Source organism: Hemitrygon akajei, chromosome 5 (assembly GCF_048418815.1).
Source record: "Hemitrygon akajei chromosome 5, sHemAka1.3, whole genome shotgun sequence".
NCBI classification, from domain to species: Eukaryota; Metazoa; Chordata; class Chondrichthyes; order Myliobatiformes; family Dasyatidae; genus Hemitrygon; species Hemitrygon akajei.
The window spans coordinates 1,426,196-1,444,513 of NC_133128.1; the positions used below are offsets into that span (position 1 = coordinate 1,426,196).

The window sequence follows — 18,318 nt, forward strand, 5'->3', positions numbered from 1 at the left end:
TTCACCACAATAGTATTAATGATAAGACTGCTGGCAGCATGGAGGATCAGAGGGATCCTGGGGCCCGAGTCCATAGGACGCTCAAAGCAGCTGCGCAGGTTGACTCTGTGGTTAAGAAGTCGAACAGTGTATTGGGCCTTCATCAATCGTGGGAATGAATTTAGGAGCCGAGAGGTAATGTTGCAGCTACATAGGACCCTGGTCAGACCCCACTTGGAGTACTGTACTCAGTTCTGGTCGCCTCACTATAGGAAGGATGTGGAAGCCATAGAAAGGGTGCAGAGGAGATTTACAAGGATGTTGCCTGGATTGGGAAGCATGCCTTATGAAAATAGGTTGAATGAACTTGGCCTTTTCTCCTTGGAGCGAAAGAGGATGAGAGGTGACCTGATAGAGGTGTACAAGATGATGAGAGGCATTGATAGCGTAGATAGTCAGAGGCTTTTTCCCAGGGCTGAAATGGTTGCCACAAGAGGACACAGGGTTAAGGTGCAAACACGAGGAAATCTGAAGATGCTGGAAATTCAAACAACTCACAAAATGCTGGTGGAACACAGCAGGCCAGGCAGCATCTATAAGGGGAAGCACTGTTGACATTTCGGGCTGAGACCCTTCGTCAGAGGTTAAGGTGCTGGGGAGTAGGTACAGAGATGATGTCAGGGCTAAGTTTTTTTATGCAGAGAGTGGTGAGTGCATGGAATGGGCTGCCGGTGATGGTGGTGGAGGTGGATACGATCGGGTCTTTTAAGAGACTCTTGGATAGGTACATTGAACTTAGAAAAAAGGAGGGCTATGGGTAACACTAGGTAATTTCTAAAATAAGTAAATGTTCGGCACAGCATTGTGGGCTGAAGGGCCTGTATTGTGCTGTAGATTTTCTATGCATTCCATCTGCCAGACCCTTGCCGACTCACTGAACCTATCTCTATCTCTCTGCAGACTCTCCGTATCTTCTTCACAATTTGCTTTTCTATTCAATTTAGTGGCATCAGCAAACTCAGAGACAGTACACTCGGTCCTTTCTTCCAGATCGTTAATGTACAGTATATCACGGTCAATAATGTATACCCAGTACCAACCCACGGCACACTGATGGCCAGCCAGAGTAACACCCATGTATACCTCTATCCAATCTCCTCTTAATCTTCTACGTTCCAAGGAGTACAATCCTAACTTATTCAATCTTACCTTATAGCTAGGTAAATTTTCTCCACTTTATCTATGCCCCTCATGATGTTATATGGTCACCCCCCAGCTTCTTTCACCGAGAGGTAACAAGCCACAGACTACCTGGCCTCCCCCTCAATACTCCATGCGCTGTCACCAATGACTTGTACAGTTGTAACGTAACGTCCCAACTCCTGCACCATGGAGTGTCCTGACCAGCTGCAACGCTGCTTGTGTTGGGAACTGCAAGGCTTCTGACCACAAAACACTACAAAGAATTGTGAGGAGATCACTGGGGTTTCTCTTCCAACCATTAGAGATATTTCTCAGGAGCACTGCCTGCACAGGGCCCTTAGTGTTGTCAATGATCCCTCCCATTGGTCCCATAGTCTCTTTGACGCCTTACCATCAGGCAGGAGGTACCATGGCATTAGGACAAGAACTGTTAGGGTGAAAACAGCTTCTTCCCCCAGGCCGTGAGACAACTGAACCCCCTGCCATTACCTAGGTCATCACATATGAAGTGCCACCAGTAGCGTTATACTGTTTACTTTTTAACTTGTGTCAAAAATATACCTTATTTCTTAATGAATTTGTGGTAATATTACTTGTATGTGTTATGTGTGTGAGTTATATGTACTGTGTTGTGCAGTTTGGTCTGGAAGAACATTGTTTCATTGGTGGTGTTTGATTGTGTTACGTGTGTGAGTTATATGTACTGTGTTGTGCAGTTTGGTCTGGAGGAACATCATTTCATTGGCGGTGTTTGATTGTGTTACGTGTGTGAGTTATATGTACTGTGTTGTGCAGTTTGGTCTGGAGGAACATCATTTCATTGGCAGTACACATGTATATGGTTGAATGACAATAATCTTAAATTGAATCTGAACTGTACTCAGCGCCCCAACTAATGAAGGCAAATGTGCCAAATGTGTTCTTCATCCCACTACCCGTGTCAACACTTTTAGCAAACTCTATTTTGAGCATTAATCCCTTTAAAGTATTTTTAAGCAGAATTTTTAACAGAGATACTTTATAAATGATTTCCTGTTTGTGACTGAAACATTGAGTAAGATTTACAGCCAGTGAGTTTGAGGATAGGTTTTCTCCCTGACATTCCTCTACCCAAGTAGATGCTGGCACCATGTGGGCTGAGTATTTGTGAAAGAACAGTGTTGTTGTGAGTTGCTGGGTCCGAATTTTAATGGAGGAGATGTGTATGAAGCTTTATCCAGCTGGTAAATGTGGGGAGGACGGTGGCAAAGGACAGCAGCTGGCTTTGCTGCTCCCGAGGAGCGCCACCCTCGGGCATCAGTGCAGTGCGGTTGATGAGGCATGGTTCACTCATCTCCAGAAAACAGCGGGAAGTCCAGGGTCCTTATTCTGACCATCTCTGGTGGTGCTCTGGAAAAAAGAAGTTTGATTGTCCACTCAATCTATGCCTCTTATCACCTTGCACACTTCTATCAAGTCACCTCTCATTCTCCTTTGCTCCTGAGAACGGCCCAAGATTGCTTGAGCCCAATCTAATCTATTTATTTATTTAGGGATAGTGCATGGAACAGGTCCTTACAGCCCAGTGAGTTGTGCCACCCACAACCCACTACATCTCCCTGTCTTTTAACCCTAGCCTAATCCCAAGACAATTTATAATGGCCGAATAACTGGTATGTTTTAGGATTGGGGAATAATGAGGTGATTTCTCAGTAATCTGGCCCGCTGATGACAAGGAGACCTTTCAAACACTCTTTGCAAAGTGCTGGAGTCCTTTTGATTTCGAACTCCAGCCTACTCTTTACAGGCTGCACCTATCTGTACACCAACTACCCCACCCTCTCTGGTTCCCATTCCTCCGCCAACATTATAGGAAGGGTGTGGAAGCTTTAGAGAGAGTGCAGAAGAGATTTACCAGGATGCTGCCTGGATTAGAGAACATGTCTTATGAACATAGGTTTAGTGAGCTGGGGCTTTTCTTTTTGGAGCAAAGGAGAATGAGAGGAGACTTGACCGATGTGATCAAAATGATGAGAGGTCAACATCGAGTGGATAGCCAGAGGCATTTTCCCCAGGGCGGAAATAGCTGATACACTCCTTCAGAATTGCCCTTCTGCGATGAGGTGGTGAGGGTTCCCTCTCAGGGGGTGATTTGCTCTAGAATCTGTCCCTCAGCCTCCGGAACAAGGTGCACGCAGACCCTCATTGGAACATGTTCAGTTTACCACAGATATTTAATGACAAATCTCGAACAGGCAAGGGTTAATGTGTGTGTGAACTCGTGGCAGGAAGGGTAACGTGTCCGGATTTTGCTCCATTCTCCCTGTGCTCCTGATTACTGGGGGGAGTCCACCCGAGCAAGGATGATGGCCGTCCGGCTGGGAATATAAACCTGCAAAACAGAATCAGAGTCAGTCTGGCATACAGGGTAATGAGTACAGACAGGGACCGTACGGCGCGCACAGGGACAGTTCAATACGCACACAGGGATTGTTCAACGCATACACAGGGACCATACAATGTGCACACAGGAACTGTTCAATGCACTTGGGCTAACGGGCGGAAGAACACAAGCTGGAACAGCAATCTTACACAGATAATGTGATCTGGGGTTTAATGTTACAGAGAATGTGATCTGGGGTTTAATGTCACAGAGAATGTGATCTGGGGTTTAATGTTACAGACAATGTGATCTGGGGTTTAATGTCACAGTGAATGTGATCTGGGGTTTAATGTTACACAGACAATGTGATCTGGGGTTTAACGTCACACACAATGTGATCTGGGGTTTAATGTCACACAGACAATATGATCTGGGGTTTAATGTTACACAGACAATGTGATCTGGGGTTTAACGTCACACACAATGTGATCTGTGGTTTAATGTCACAGACAATATGATTTGGGGTTTAATGTCACACACAATGTGATCTGGGGTTTAATGTCACTCAGACAATATGATTTGGGGTTTAATGTCACAGACAATATGATCTGGGGTTTAATGACCCAGACAATGTGATCTGGGGTTTAATGTCACACAGACAACACAATCTGGGGATTTATTGTCAGACAGAGAGAATGCATCTGGGGTTTAACGTCACACACAGGCAATGCAAGCTGGGGATTTATTCTCACACACAGACAATGCAATTGCAGGTTTGATGTCACACACGGACTATGCGATGTACGGGTTTAATGCACACACAGACATCTGAATGCAATGGTGGGGACCAGGGTACTGTGGAAGTGAGGAATCTGCTGCCGGGATATACCCTCTCCTTTCCCCATGGTGTGATTCTCTGCTCTCTTCTTGCCATGCTGTCTCAGTTCCCTAGCAGAGAGCTTGTGATAACCAGAGATTTACTGTCACAGGAATGTGGGGCCGATTTGCTGTTACCTGGGGCTGTACAAGCCCCGAGCCCAGAACTGCCAGCTTTTGTCTCAAAGAACAACCTGACAGCAGTTAAACACGAGAGGTTCTGCAGGTGATGCAAATCCAGAGTAACACAGAGAACGCCAGAGTAACTCAGCAGGTCAGACTGCATCAATAAACAATACACAGAGAATGCCAGAGTAACTCAGCAGGTCAGACTGCATCAATAAACAATACACAGAGAACGCTGGACAAACTCAGCAGGTCAGACTGCATCAATAAACAATACACAGAGAACGCCAGAGTAACTCAGCAGGTCAGACTGCATCAATAAACAATACAACAGAGAACGCTGGACAAACTCAGCAGGTCAGACTGCATCAATAAACAATACACAGAGAACGCTGGACAAACTCAGCAGGTCAGACTGCATCAATAAACAATACACAGAGAACGCTGGACAAACTCAGCAGGTCAGACTGCATCAATAAACAATACACAGAGAACGCTGGACAAACTCAGCAGGTCAGACTGCATCAATAAACAATACACAGAGAACGCTGGACAAACTCAGCAGGTCAGACTGCATCAATAAACAATACAACAGAGAACGCTGGACAAACTCAGCAGGTCAGTCTGCATCAATAAACAATACACAGAGAACGCTGGACAAACTCAGCAGGTCAGACTGCATCAATAAACAATACACAGAGAATGCTGGACAAACTCAGCAGGTCAGACTGCATCAATAAACAATACACAGAGAACGCTGGACAAACTCAGCAGGTCAGAGTGCATCAATAAACAATACACAGAGAATGCCAGAGTAACTCAGCAGGTCAGACTGCATCAATAAACAATACAACAGAGAACGCTGGACAAACTCAGCAGGTCAGTCTGCATCAATAAACAATACACAGAGAACGCTGGACAAACTCAGCAGGTCAGACTGCATCAATAAACAATACACAGAGAACGCTGGACAAACTCAGCAGGTCAGACTGCATCAATAAACAATACACAGAGAACGCCAGAGTAACTCAGCAGGTCAGACTGCATCAATAAAGATGTGATACTTTGTGTCGAGACCATTACCATCACTCATCCCAACACTGAACTGTTCTCACAACCTATGTAAGAACTTTCAAGGGCTGTTTATCTCATGTTCTCAATATTTATAGCTTATTTAGTTATTAGTATAGTTTATTATTTTTCACTGTTTGTATTTGCCTGTCTTGATGTGTGTGGTCCTTCATTGTTTCTATTGTATTTCTCCGTACTTACTGTGCACGCCCACAGAAAGTGAATCGTAGGGGTTGTATATAGTGACATACGTGTACTTCGATAATGAGACTCTCCATCAGGACAGTTGGCGTAACCAGGGTAAGGAGGACACACAACTTCCACCGCTGAGGTGAATCTATCTTTCATCCCTGGAAGAGGTGTATTGTTCCTGGGGACACTGCAAAGCACCGAGTGGATGGGATCCCAGTTCCAAACACAAAGTCCCCAGCAGGGTAGTTTATCAACTTATTAGGTAGCCCTCCTGTTCTCCTCGTCTCCATATCTCAACTCACACCACCCTCTCAGGCACTTCACTTCCAATCTCGTCTTGTTAATGATTCCCACAGACTGACACTTCTCCTACTGACAGAAACCATCTTGGAAAGATCAAAACTGCTCCATGCTGAACACCTGGACGCTCAGAACTCCAGCTTCCATGCCTCTCAAGTTCAAGTTTGTTGTCATCTGACTGTACACATATATAACCAAACAAAAAGAACATTCCTCCAGACCACAGTGCAGCCACGAAACATATATCACAGAGCACCTAAACAAAATATTACTGTAAACAGGTTAATAAAATATTACTCAAAATGCATGTGAATTGCACAGCACAGGTAAACGGTAACCGGTAAACAGCTCGCTGTCCTAGTGACTAGAACTCGGTCCCACAGCCTGAGGGAGGAAGCTGTTCCCCAGTCTGACAGTCCTCGTCTTCATGCTCTTGTACCTCCTTCCTGATGGTCGTGGCTCAAACAGATTGTGGGATGGGTGGCAGGCATCCTTCCGGTCCTTTGTCCGCAAAGCTCCCGGTAAATGTCACAAAAGGGGTGAGGGAGAGCCCGGTGATCCTCTCGGAGGTATTACCATCTGATCAGGGACTAAACCAGTACCATTACACAGCCTGCACACCCTTCTCGCCTATTACGGCACAGCTCAGCGTCTCTGTCACACAACGGCATTCCACAGACAGCCATGCACACCTGAACGAAGCCAGTGCCATGCACTTGAGAGTCTGTTGTGCGGCCACAGACACTGGTAAAGAGCGGGAGCGTGCAGACCAGTGAGTGTGGAAGGTCACGGCTCGTTCATCCCCAGAGCACTACTGAAGCTGCCACACACTCACCGACTCACCTTTAGACAGAGTTTACACTTGTGTAGAGTTCCCGATTTGACGAGCTGGGGGAGGAAAAGCAGCGGAAAATGTGATGCAAAGAGAAAGACAGGCGTGGCGGGGCTGTCACTGGTTAATTAACGTCAGGGCGGAGAAGAGGGTTAGTAGAAAGCAGTGGGCATCATAGGGTGGGCAGATTAAGCAGGAAAGCTCCATGAGAAAGGGGAGGGGCGGGTGAACTTTAAATAATATTTACTGGTACCTAATCGATAACATCAAGTATCGCTGCCGGTTCAGGAGTGCTGGGGGCAGGGGAACATGGCGGGTGATGAAGAAACCACACACAGGTCTGCCCATCATCAGCAAGGCCATTCCTGGCTCCTATGCTTTCCATTCGAGCCGGGGGGGGGGGGGCAGGGGAAGCCTCTTGCATTAACCCACAGATTTGATCACGTCCGACTACAAACGCCTTTCTCCTCTTCACCTGTCACTGAACGTGAATCTAATGTTTACAAAGAACCTAACTCTGACCAGTTCCTTGATTATCTGTCCAGATTACTCCTCTGTTCCTTGAAACCCTGGTCAATGCAAGAGCAGGCAGCAGCCCCTGATGTCGATCCTTTAGAAGATTCCACCCCGCTCTCACTCCCACACCGCCCCTCACTACCACACCACCTTCACTACACCATCCCTCACACCCTACTGCCCCTCACTCTCTACATACCTCATTCCCTACTGCTCCTCACTCTCTACAGACCTCGCTCCCTATCACCCCTCGCTCCCTCTTACCCTCACTCCTTACGGTGCCTCACTTCCTACTACCCTCACACCCTACTGCCCCTCACTCTCTACATACCTCATTCCCTACTGCTCCTCACTCTCTACAGACCTCGCTCCCTATCACCCCTCGCTCCCTCTTACCCTCACTCCTTACGGTGCCTCACTTCCTACTACCCTCACTCCTTACTGCCCCTCACTCTCTACAGCCCTCACACACCGCCCTCATTACTGCACCTCACTCACCACCAATAAGGGGCAAAGGGCGCTTACCTGCTCAGCGTGTTTCCTCCTCTGGATGTGGTCAGGTTCAAGGTGATACAACTGAGTGAGAAGAGAAAAGCAGGAAAATAAAGGGGGAGGAAAGGACACAAACAGGGGGAAGGGAGGAGTGATGAAGGAGCTGGGGAAATGATGAGGAATAAAGCGGAAAGAGGTCAGAAAGAACAGAAGCTGGAGAGTGTTGCCACCAGGAGCTGATTGAACACCCTGTGCACAGTCCCCCGAACAAACCTGACTGATACACACATCACATGGATCAGGCACCGGACACTTGGCTCTTCAACCGGCTCCAAACTTCCATCAGGTGACAATGATCTTACTGGGGCCTCAGCACCACTCTCTACGCTGCCCTACCCCGGAATCTGATGGACAGAGGTGGTGACACTAAGGCCCTAAGATATGGGAGACTATTTGGCCTATCGAGTCTGCACTGCCATTTTGTCATGCCTGAACCATTTTCCTTTCAGCTCCAATCTTCTGCCTCCCTCACCCACCCCCGTATTCCTTCCTGCCCTGAGCAATTAAGAATCTTCAACTTCTGCCTTACATCATGACTTGGCTTCCACAGCTGCCTGTGGCAAAGAATTCCACAGATTCACCACTTTCCAGCTAAAGAAATTCCTAATCATCTCCATTCTAAAAGATTATCCCTCTACTCTGAGGCTGTGTCCTCTAGTCTTAGACTCTCCCATCAAAGGAAACATCCTCTCCACATCCACTTTATCAAGGCCTTCCACCATTTGACAGGTTTTAATTAGGTCACCCCTCATTCTTCTGAATTCTAGTGAATACAGGCCCAGAGCCATCCAACACTCTTCATATGACATGCCATTCAATCCTGGAATCATTTGTGTTAACCTCCTTTGAATCCAGCACATCCTTTCTAAGATAAGGGGCCCAAAACTGCTCACAATATTTCAAGTGAGGCCTCAGCAGTGTTTTATATAGTCTCAACATTACATCCTTGCTTTTATATTCTAATCTTCCTGAAGTAAATGGTAACACTGCATTTGCCTTTCTCACCACATACTCAACCTTCAAATTAAGTTTTAGAGAATCTTGCACAAGGACTCCCAAGTCCTTCTGCACCTCAGATTTTTGTATTTTCTCTCCATTCAGAAAATAGTCAACCCTTTCATTTCTTCCACCAAAGTGCATGGCCAAACAGTACACTTCCTGACACTGTATTCTATCTGCCACTCTTCGCCTATCTTAATTTAAGTACTTTAGTAGCTGCTCTGCTTCCTCAAAACTACCTGCCCCTCCACTTTTCTTCATATCGTCTGCAAACTTTGGAACAAGGCTACCGATTCCATCATCCAAACCAGTGATTTACAATGTAAAATGAGTCTGTCCCAACACAAACCCCTGTGAAACACCACTCATCACCAGCAGCCAGTCAGAAAAGTTTCCTTTTATTCCCACTATTTGTCTCCTGCCAACCAGCCACTGCTTTATCCATACTGTAATCTTCCCTGTAACACCATGGGCTTACAGCTTGTTAAGCAGCCTCATGTGTGGCACTTTGTCAAAGGCCTTCTGAAAATCCAAGTACACAATATCAACTGATTCTCCTTTGTTTATCCTGCTTGTTCAAAGAATTCCAGCAGATTTGTTAGACAATATTTTACGTTGAAGAAACCATACTGACTACAGCCTATTTCATCATGTGCCTCCAAGTAGTCTAAGACCTCATTCTTAACAATTTACTCTCACACTTCCCAATCACTGAGATCAGTGGTCGAGGCCACTAACTGGCTTATAGTTTCCTTTCTTTTGCCCCTCTCCGTTCTTGAAGAGTGAGGTGACAATTGCAATTTTCCAGTCTTAGGGAACCATTCCAGAATCTACTAATTCTTGAAAGATCATTACTAAAACCTCCACAATCTTTCAAAAACCCTTGGGTGTACACCATCTAGTCCAGTTGACTTATCTACCTTCAGATCTTTCGGTTTCCCAAGAACCTTCTCCCTGATAATGGTAACTTCATACACTTCATGACCCCTGACACCTGGAACTTCCACCATACTGGTGGTGTCTTCCACAGTGAAGATGATGCAAAATACTTATTCAGTTCATCTGCCATTTCCTTGTCCCCATTACTACCTCTCCAGCACCGTTTTCCAGTGGTCCAATATCCACTCTTGCACTCTTTTACACTTTATATATCTGTAGAAACTCTTGGTATCCTCTTTAATATAATTGGCTAGCTCACTTTTGTATTTCATCTTTACCTTCTTAATGACTCTTCTGTTGTTTTTTTTTAAAGCTTCTCAATCCTCTAACTTCCCACTAATCTTTACTCTATTATATGCCCTCTCTTTGGCTTTTATATTGGCTTTGACGTCTTTTGTTAGGCATAGTTGTGTCATCTTGTCTTTAGAACACTTCTTCCTCTTTGGTATGTCCATATTCTGTGCTTTCTGAATTGCTTCCAGAAATTACAGCCATTGCTGCTTTGCTGTCATCCCTGCCAGTGTTCTTTTCCAATCAATTCTGGCCAACTCCTATCTCATGCCTCTGGAATTCCCTTCACTCCACTGTAATACTGATGCATCTGACTTTAGCTTCTTCTCAGATTTCAGGGTGAATTCAATCATATTATGATCACTTTCCCCTAAGTGTTCTTTTACGTTAAGCTCTCTGATCAATTCTGGTTCATTGCATAGCACCCAATCCAGAATAGCTGATCTCCTACTGCAACCACGAGCTGCCCTAAAAAGCCATCTCGTATGCACTCTAGAATCCTCCTTCTTGGAATCCAGTGCCAATCTGGTTTCCCCAATTTACCTGCATATTGAATCTCCCATAACTATTGTAATATTGTCCTTTTGGCATGCATCTTCTATCTCCTGTTGTAATTTGTAGACCACATCCTTACTACTGTATATAACTCCCATCAGGGTCTTTTTACCCTTGCAGTTCCTTAGCTCTGTCCACAATGATTCAACACCTTATGTCACCTCTTTCTAATGATCTGATTTCATTTTTTACCAACAGAGCAACACCATCCCTTCTGCTTTTCTGCCTGTCCTTTTGATACAATGTGGATCCTTGGACATTAAGCTCCCAGCTGTAATCTTCCTTCAGCCATGATTCAATGATGCCGACAATGTCATACATGCCGATCTGTAACTGTGCTACAAGTTTATCTACCTTACTCTACATACTGCGCACAATCAAATACAACACCTTCAGTCCTGCGATCACCCTTTTCGATTTTGTCTGCCTTTTATGTTGCAACTCACCCTGTTGACTGCAATACCCTATCAACAGCCTCTCTTGCTAGGAGTCACACTACATAGTGCCTCAATTTGTAAACCTTATCTTTAGCACTATCACTCCAGTTCCCATCCCTCTGCCAAATTAGTTTAAACCCACCTGAACGACTCTAGTTAAACTGCCTGCAAGGATATTGGGTCCCCTTGGGTTTAAGTGTAACCTGTCCCATTTGAACAGGACATACCTTCCCCAGAAGAGATCCCTGCAATGCATGAATTCAAACACGGGTGGGGAACCCGACCACATCTCCTACTACCCAGGCAGTAAGTCAACTTGCAGAGTTCCTGTATTCTTACAGGATCCATCATGGTTTCACTATTTTATTTACAGCATGACGTATCAGAGTTTGATCTGGTGCATCAGGATCAGAATGCTGGACGATAAACCCTGTACCCCAGTGCCATACAGTGTAAATCCTATACCGACCGGTACTGTACCCCGGTGTTACACAGTGACAGACCCGACCCCACCGGTACTGTACCCCGGTGTTACACAGTGACAGACCCGACCCCACCGGTACTGTACCCCGGTGTTACACAGTGACAGACCCGTCCCCACCGGTACCATACCCCGGCGTTATACGGTGACAGACCCGTCCCCACCGGTACTGTACCCCGGTGTTACACAGTGACAGACCCGACCCCACCGGTACCATAGCCCGGTGTTACACAGTGACAGACCCGTCCCCACCGGTACCATACCCCGGCGTTATACGGTGACAGACCCGTCCCCACCGGTACCGTACCCCGGTGTTACACAGTGACAGACCCGACCCCACCGGTACTGTACCCCGGGGTTATCTCCGGTGTTATACAGTGACAGACCCAACCCCACCGGTACCATACCCCGGTGTTATACAGTGACAGACCCGACCCCACTGGTACCGTACCCCGGTGTTACACAGTGACAGACCCGACCCCACCGGTACTGTACCCCGGTGTTACAGAGGCCATATGGGTGGAGCTGAGGAACGGGAAAGGTGTGACCACACTAATAGGGTTGTATTAGACCACCCAATAGTCAGAGAGAATTGGAGGACCATTCTGTAGAGAGATAGCAGACAACTGCAGGAGACAGAAAGTTGTGATTGTAGGGGATTTTAATTTTCCACATATTGACTGGGACTCATACACTGTGAAAGGGTTAGATGGCTTGGAGTTCGTCTAATGTGTTCAGGGAAGTTTTCTAAATCAATATATAGAGGTACCTACAAGAGAGGATGCAATGCTTGATCTCCTATTAGGGAACCAGACAGGTCAGGTGACAGAAGTACGTGTAGATGAACATTTTGGATGCAGTGACCATAATGTCATTAGTTTCAAGTTAATTATGGATAAGGATAGGTCTGGTCCTCGAGCTGAGGTTCTAAATTGGAGAAGGGCCAATTTTGTGGAAATGAGAAAGGATCTAGGAAGAGTGGACTGGGATAAGTTGTTTTCTGGCAAGGATGTGTTCAGAAAGTGGAAAGACTTCAAAGGTGAAATTTTGAGAGTGCAGAGTTTGCATGTTCCTGCCATGATTAACTATAGAACCATAGAACATTACAGCACAGAAACAGGCCTTTTGGCCCTTCTTGGCTGTGCCAAACCATTTTTCTGCCTAGTCCCACTGACCTGCACCTGGGCCATATCCCTCCAAACCCCTCTCATCCATATACCTGTCCAAGTTTTTCTTAAATGTCAAAAGTGAGCCTGCATTCACCACTTCATCTGGCAGTTCATTCCACACTCCCACCACTCTCTGCGTGAAGAAGCCCCCCCAATGTTCCCTTTAAACTTTTCCCCCTTCACCCTTAACCCAAGAGCTCTGGTTTTTTTTCTCCCCTAGCCTCAGTAGAAAAAGCCTGCTTGCATTCACTCTATCTATACCCATCATAATTTTATACACCTCTATCAAATCACCCCTTATTCTCCTACGCTCCAGGGAATAAAGTCCTAACCTATTCAACCTTTCTCTGTAACTCAGTTTCTCAAGTCTCGGCAACATCCTTGTAAACTTTCTCTGCACTCTTTCAACCTTATTAATATCCTTCCTGTAATTAGTTGACCAAAACTGCACACAATACTCCAAATTCGGTCTCACCAATGTCTTATACAACCTCACCATTACATTCCAACTCTTATACACAATACTTTGATTTATAAAGGCCAATGTACCAAAAGCTCTCTTTACAACCCTATCTACTTGTGACGCCACTTTTAGGGAATTATGTATCTGTACTGCCAGATCCCTCTGTTCTACTGCACTCCTCAGTGTCCTACCATTTACCTTGTATGTTTTACCTTGGCTTGACTTTCTGAAGTGCAATACCTCACACTTGTCCGCATTAAACTCCATCTGCTATTTTTCAGCCCATTCCTCCAACTGGTCCAAATCCCTCCGCAAGCTTTGAAAACCTTCCTCACTGTCCACTACACCTCCAATCTTTGTATCATCAGCAAATTTGCTGATCCAATTTGCCTCTACAAGATTATGAGAGACATAGATAGGGTGGATAGTCAGTACCTGTTTCCCAGAGCACCAATAGCAAACACCAGAGGGCATAGGTAGAAAATTAAGGGAGGGAAGTTTAGGGGAGACATCAGGGGTAAGTTTTTTACACAGAGGGTTGTGAGTGCCTGGAATGACTTGTCAGGGATGGTGGTAGAGGCTAAAACATTAGGGGTATTTAAGAGCCTCTTGGACAGGCACATGGATGAAAGAAAAATGGAGAGTTATGGGGTAGTGTGGGATTAGTACTTTTTTTTTAAAGGTTTATATGGGTCAGCACAACATGGAGGGCTGAAGGGCCTGTACTGTGCTGTAGTGTTCTATGGTTCTAACATTATCATCCAGATCATTGATATAGATGACAAATAAAAATGGACCCAGCACTGATCCCTGTGGCACACCACTAGTCACAGGCCTCCACTCAGAGTAGCAATCCTCCACTACCACTCTCTGGCTTCTTCCATTGAGCCAATGTCTAATCCAATTTACTACCGCTCCATGTATAACTAGTGACTGAATCTTCTTAACTAACCTTCCATGCAGGACCTTGTCAAAGGCCTTACTGAAGTCCATATATACAACATCCACTGCCTTCCCTTTATTAACTTTCCTGGTAACTTCCTCGAAAAACTCTAATAGATTGGTTAAACATGACCTACCACACACAAAGCCATGCTGACTTTTTCTAATAAGTCCCTGTCTATCCAAATACTTGTAGATCCTATCTCTTAGTACTCCTTCCAATAATTTACCTACTACCGATGTCAAACTTACTGGCCTATAATTTCCCGGCTTACCTTTTGAGCCTTTTTTAAACAACAGAACTACATGAGCTATCCTCCAATCCTCCGGCACCTGACCTGTGGATATCGACATTAAATATTTCTGCCAGGGCCCCTGCAATTTCAACACTAGTCTCCTTCAAGGTCCGAGGGAATACCCTGTCAGGTCCCGGGGATTTATCTACTCTGATTTGCCTCAAGACAGCAAGCACCTCCTCCTCTTTAATCTGTATAGGTTCCATGACCTCCCTACTTGTTTCCATAGACTCCATTCCAGTTTCCTTAGTAAATACAGATGCAAAAATCTCATTTAATATCTCCCCCATTTCTTTTGGTTCCATACATAGCCAACCACTCTGATCTTCAAGAGGGCCAATTTTATCCCTTACTATCCTCTTGCTCTTAACATACCTGTAGAAGCTCTTAGGATTATCCTTCACCCTGACTGCCAAAGCAACCTCATGTCTTCTTTCAGCCCTCCTGATTTCTTTCTTAAGTCTTTTCTTACTCTTTTTATACTCCTCAAGCATTTTATTCCCTCCCTGTTGCCTATACATGTTATACATCTTTATCAGAGTTCCAATATCCTTCGAGAACCAAGGTTCCTTATTCTTATATATTTTGCCTTTAACCCTGACAGGAACATACAAACTCTGCACTCTCAAAATTTCTCCTTTGAAGGCCTCCCACTTACCAATCACATCCTTGCCAGAGAATAACCTGTCCCAATCTACGCTTTTTAGATCCTTTCTCATTTCTTCAAATTTGGCCTTTTTCCAGTTTAGAACTTCAACCCAAGGACCAGATCTATCTTTATCCATGATCAAGTTGAAACTAATGGTGTTATGATCACTGGAACCAAAGTGTTCCCCTAAACACACTTCCATCACCGGCCTTAACTCATTTCCTAATAGGAGATCTAATATTGCATCCTCCCTAGTTGGTACATCTATATACTGATTTAGAAAACTTTCCTGAACACATTTTACAAACTCTAACCCATCTAGACCTTTAACAGTATGGGAGTCCCAATCAATGTGTGGAAAATTAAAATCCCCTACAATCACAACTTTCTGTCTCCTGCAGTTGTCTGTTATCTCTCTGCAGATTTGCTCCTCCAATTCTCGCTGATTATTGGGTGGTCTATGATACAACCCTATTAATGTGGTCATACCTTTCCTGTTTCTCAGCTCCACCCATATGGCCTCAGTAGACAAACCCTCTAATCTGTCCTGCCGAAGCACTGCTGTAATATTTTCCCTGACTAGCAAAGCCACCCCCCACCCTTCATCCCTCTGCCTCTATCACGTCTGAAACATCGGAATCCTGGAACATTGAGCTGCCAGTCCTGCCCCTCCTGTAGCCAAGTTTCAGTAATGGCTATGATGTCATAATTCCATGCATCAATCCAGGCCCTCAGCTCGTCTGCCTTTCCCACAATACTCCTCGCATTGAAATATACACACCTCAGAAGATTATTTCCACCACACACAACCTTACTATTTGTGACTTTGCATGAACTACTAACATCATTTATTTTTACCCCTGTTCCACTATCTACTCTGGCACTCTGGTTCCCATCCCCCTGCAAATCTAGTTTAAACTCTCCCCAATAACACTAGCAAACCTCCCTGCAAGTATATTGGTCCCCTTGTAGTTCAGGTGTAACCTGTCTCTCTTATACAGGTCCCACCTGCCCCAGAAGAGGTCCCAATGATCTAGAAATCTGAAAACCCTGCCCCCTACACCAGTTTCTCAGCCATGTGTTCATCTGCCAGAGCATCCTACTCTTACCCTCACTGGCACGTGGCACAGGCAGCAATCCGGAGATTACTACCCTTGAGGTCCTGTTTTTCAACTTCCTACCAAGCTCTCTGTACTCACTCTTCAGGACCTCCTGACTCTTCCTACCTATGTCATTGGTACCGATGTGTACCACGACATCTGGCTGATCACCCTCCCACCTCAGAATGCTGTGCACGCGATTAGAGACATCCCTGACCCTGGCACCTAGGAGGTAACAAACCATCCGGGAGTCTCTGTCACGATCACAGAATCTCCTGTCTGTACTCCTGACTATGGAGTCCCCTATCACTACCACTGTCCTCATCTTTCTCCCTCCCTTCTGCACTGCAGAACCAGACTCAGTGCCAGAGATCCGGCTGCCACAGTTTGTTCCAGGTAAGCCATCCCCCCCCCAACAGTATCCAAATCGGTATACCTGTTTTGGAGGGGAATGGCCACAGGGGAACCCTGCACTACCTGCCCTTTCCCCTTCCCTCGCCTGACGGTAACCCAATTACCTGTGCCCTCTTCCTTAGGTGTAACTACCTCCCAGAAGCTATTATCTATAAACTGCTCAGTCTCCCGAATGATCCAGAGGCAAAGTTAACAGGCATAGGGAACCTTGGTTTTCAAGGGATAATGGTGATCTGGTTAAGAAAAAGAGAGAGGTGTATAGCAGGTATAGGCAACAAGGAACAGATGAGGTACTCGAAGAGGAAAGAAAATGTAAGAAAATACTAAAGAAGGAAATCAGGAAGGCAAAAAGAAGACATGAGGTTGCTTTGGCAGATACTGTGAAGGTAAACCCGAAGGGTTTCTACAAGTATATTAAGAGTAGAAGGATAGTAAGCGACAAAATTGGTCCCCTAGAAGATCAGAGTGGTCGTCTATGTGTGGAGCCTCACAAGATGGGGGAGATCTTAAACAGTTTTTTTGCATCAGTATTTACTCAGGAAACTGGCATAACGTATATGGAAGAAAGGGAAACAAGCAGTTGTGTCATGGAATATATAGAGATTAAAGAGGAGAAGGTGCTTGCTGCCTTACACCAAATAACGGTAGATAAATTCTCCGGGCCTGACATGATATTTCCTCAGACCTTGAGAGAGACTAGTGTAGTGTAGAAATTGCAGGGACCCTGGCAGAAATATTTAAAATGTCTTTAGCCATGGGTGCGGTGCCGGGGGATTGGAGGGTAACTCATGTTCCGTTGTTTAAAAGAGGCTCCAAAAGTAAACCAGGTAATTACAGGCTGGTGAGCCTGACATCAGTAGTAGATAAATTATTGGAAGGTGTTCTGAGAGATCGGATATACAAGTATTTGGCCAGCCAAGGGCTGATTAAGGATAGTCAGCATGGCTTTGTGCGTGGTAGATCGTGTTTAACGAATCTTGTAGAGCTTTTCAAGGAGGTTACCAAGAAAGTAGATGAAGAAAAGGCTGTGGATGTTGTCTACATGGACTTTAGTACGGCATTTGACAAGGTCCCACATGGGAGGTTAGTTCAGAAGGTTCAGACGCTAGGTATCCATGGAGAGGTTGTAAACTGGATTCGAAATTGGCTGTGTGGGAGAAGACAGAGAGTGGTAGTGGATGATTGCTTCTCAAACTGGAGGCCTGTGACTAGTGGTGTGCCTCAAGGATCTGTGCTGGGACCATTGTTGTCTATATCAATAACCTAGATGATAATGTGGTAAATTGGATCAGCAAGTTTGCTGATGGCACTAAGATTGTAGGTGTTGAGGACAGCGAGGAAGGCTTTCAAAGCTTGCAGAGGGATCTGGACCAACTGGGAAAATGGGCCAGAAAATGGCAGATGGAATTTAATGCAGACAAGTGTGAGGTGTTGCATTTTGGAAGGACAAATCAAGGTAGGCCATACACAATGAATAGTAGGGCACTGAGGAGTGCGGAGGAACAAAGGGATCTGGGAGTTCAGATACATAATTCCCTGAAAGTGGCGTCACAGGTAGACAGGGTTGTAAAGAA

At 45.4% G+C, this 18,318-nt stretch overlaps 1 protein-coding gene across 2 annotated transcripts in view; it reads right to left on the reverse strand.

Moving 5' to 3' along the window:
- Nucleotides 1–3,376: 3,376 nt before the first annotated feature.
- LOC140727447 (1,4-alpha-glucan-branching enzyme-like) overlaps nucleotides 3,377–18,318 on the reverse strand; it is a 528,898-nt gene continuing 513,956 nt past the window's right edge. The window contains exons 16-18 of one of the 2 annotated variants that reach the window (XM_073044748.1): nucleotides 7,983–8,033; nucleotides 6,953–6,997; nucleotides 3,377–3,553 (exon numbers count right to left, since the gene is read on the reverse strand). In XM_073044748.1, the coding sequence (XP_072900849.1) occupies nucleotides 3,497–3,553; nucleotides 6,953–6,997; nucleotides 7,983–8,033 (153 nt within the window). In that variant the 3' untranslated portion in view covers nucleotides 3,377–3,496. The remainder of the gene's footprint in view (nucleotides 3,554–6,952; nucleotides 6,998–7,982; nucleotides 8,034–18,318) is intronic. The other variant, XM_073044749.1, reaches the window with a different exon arrangement.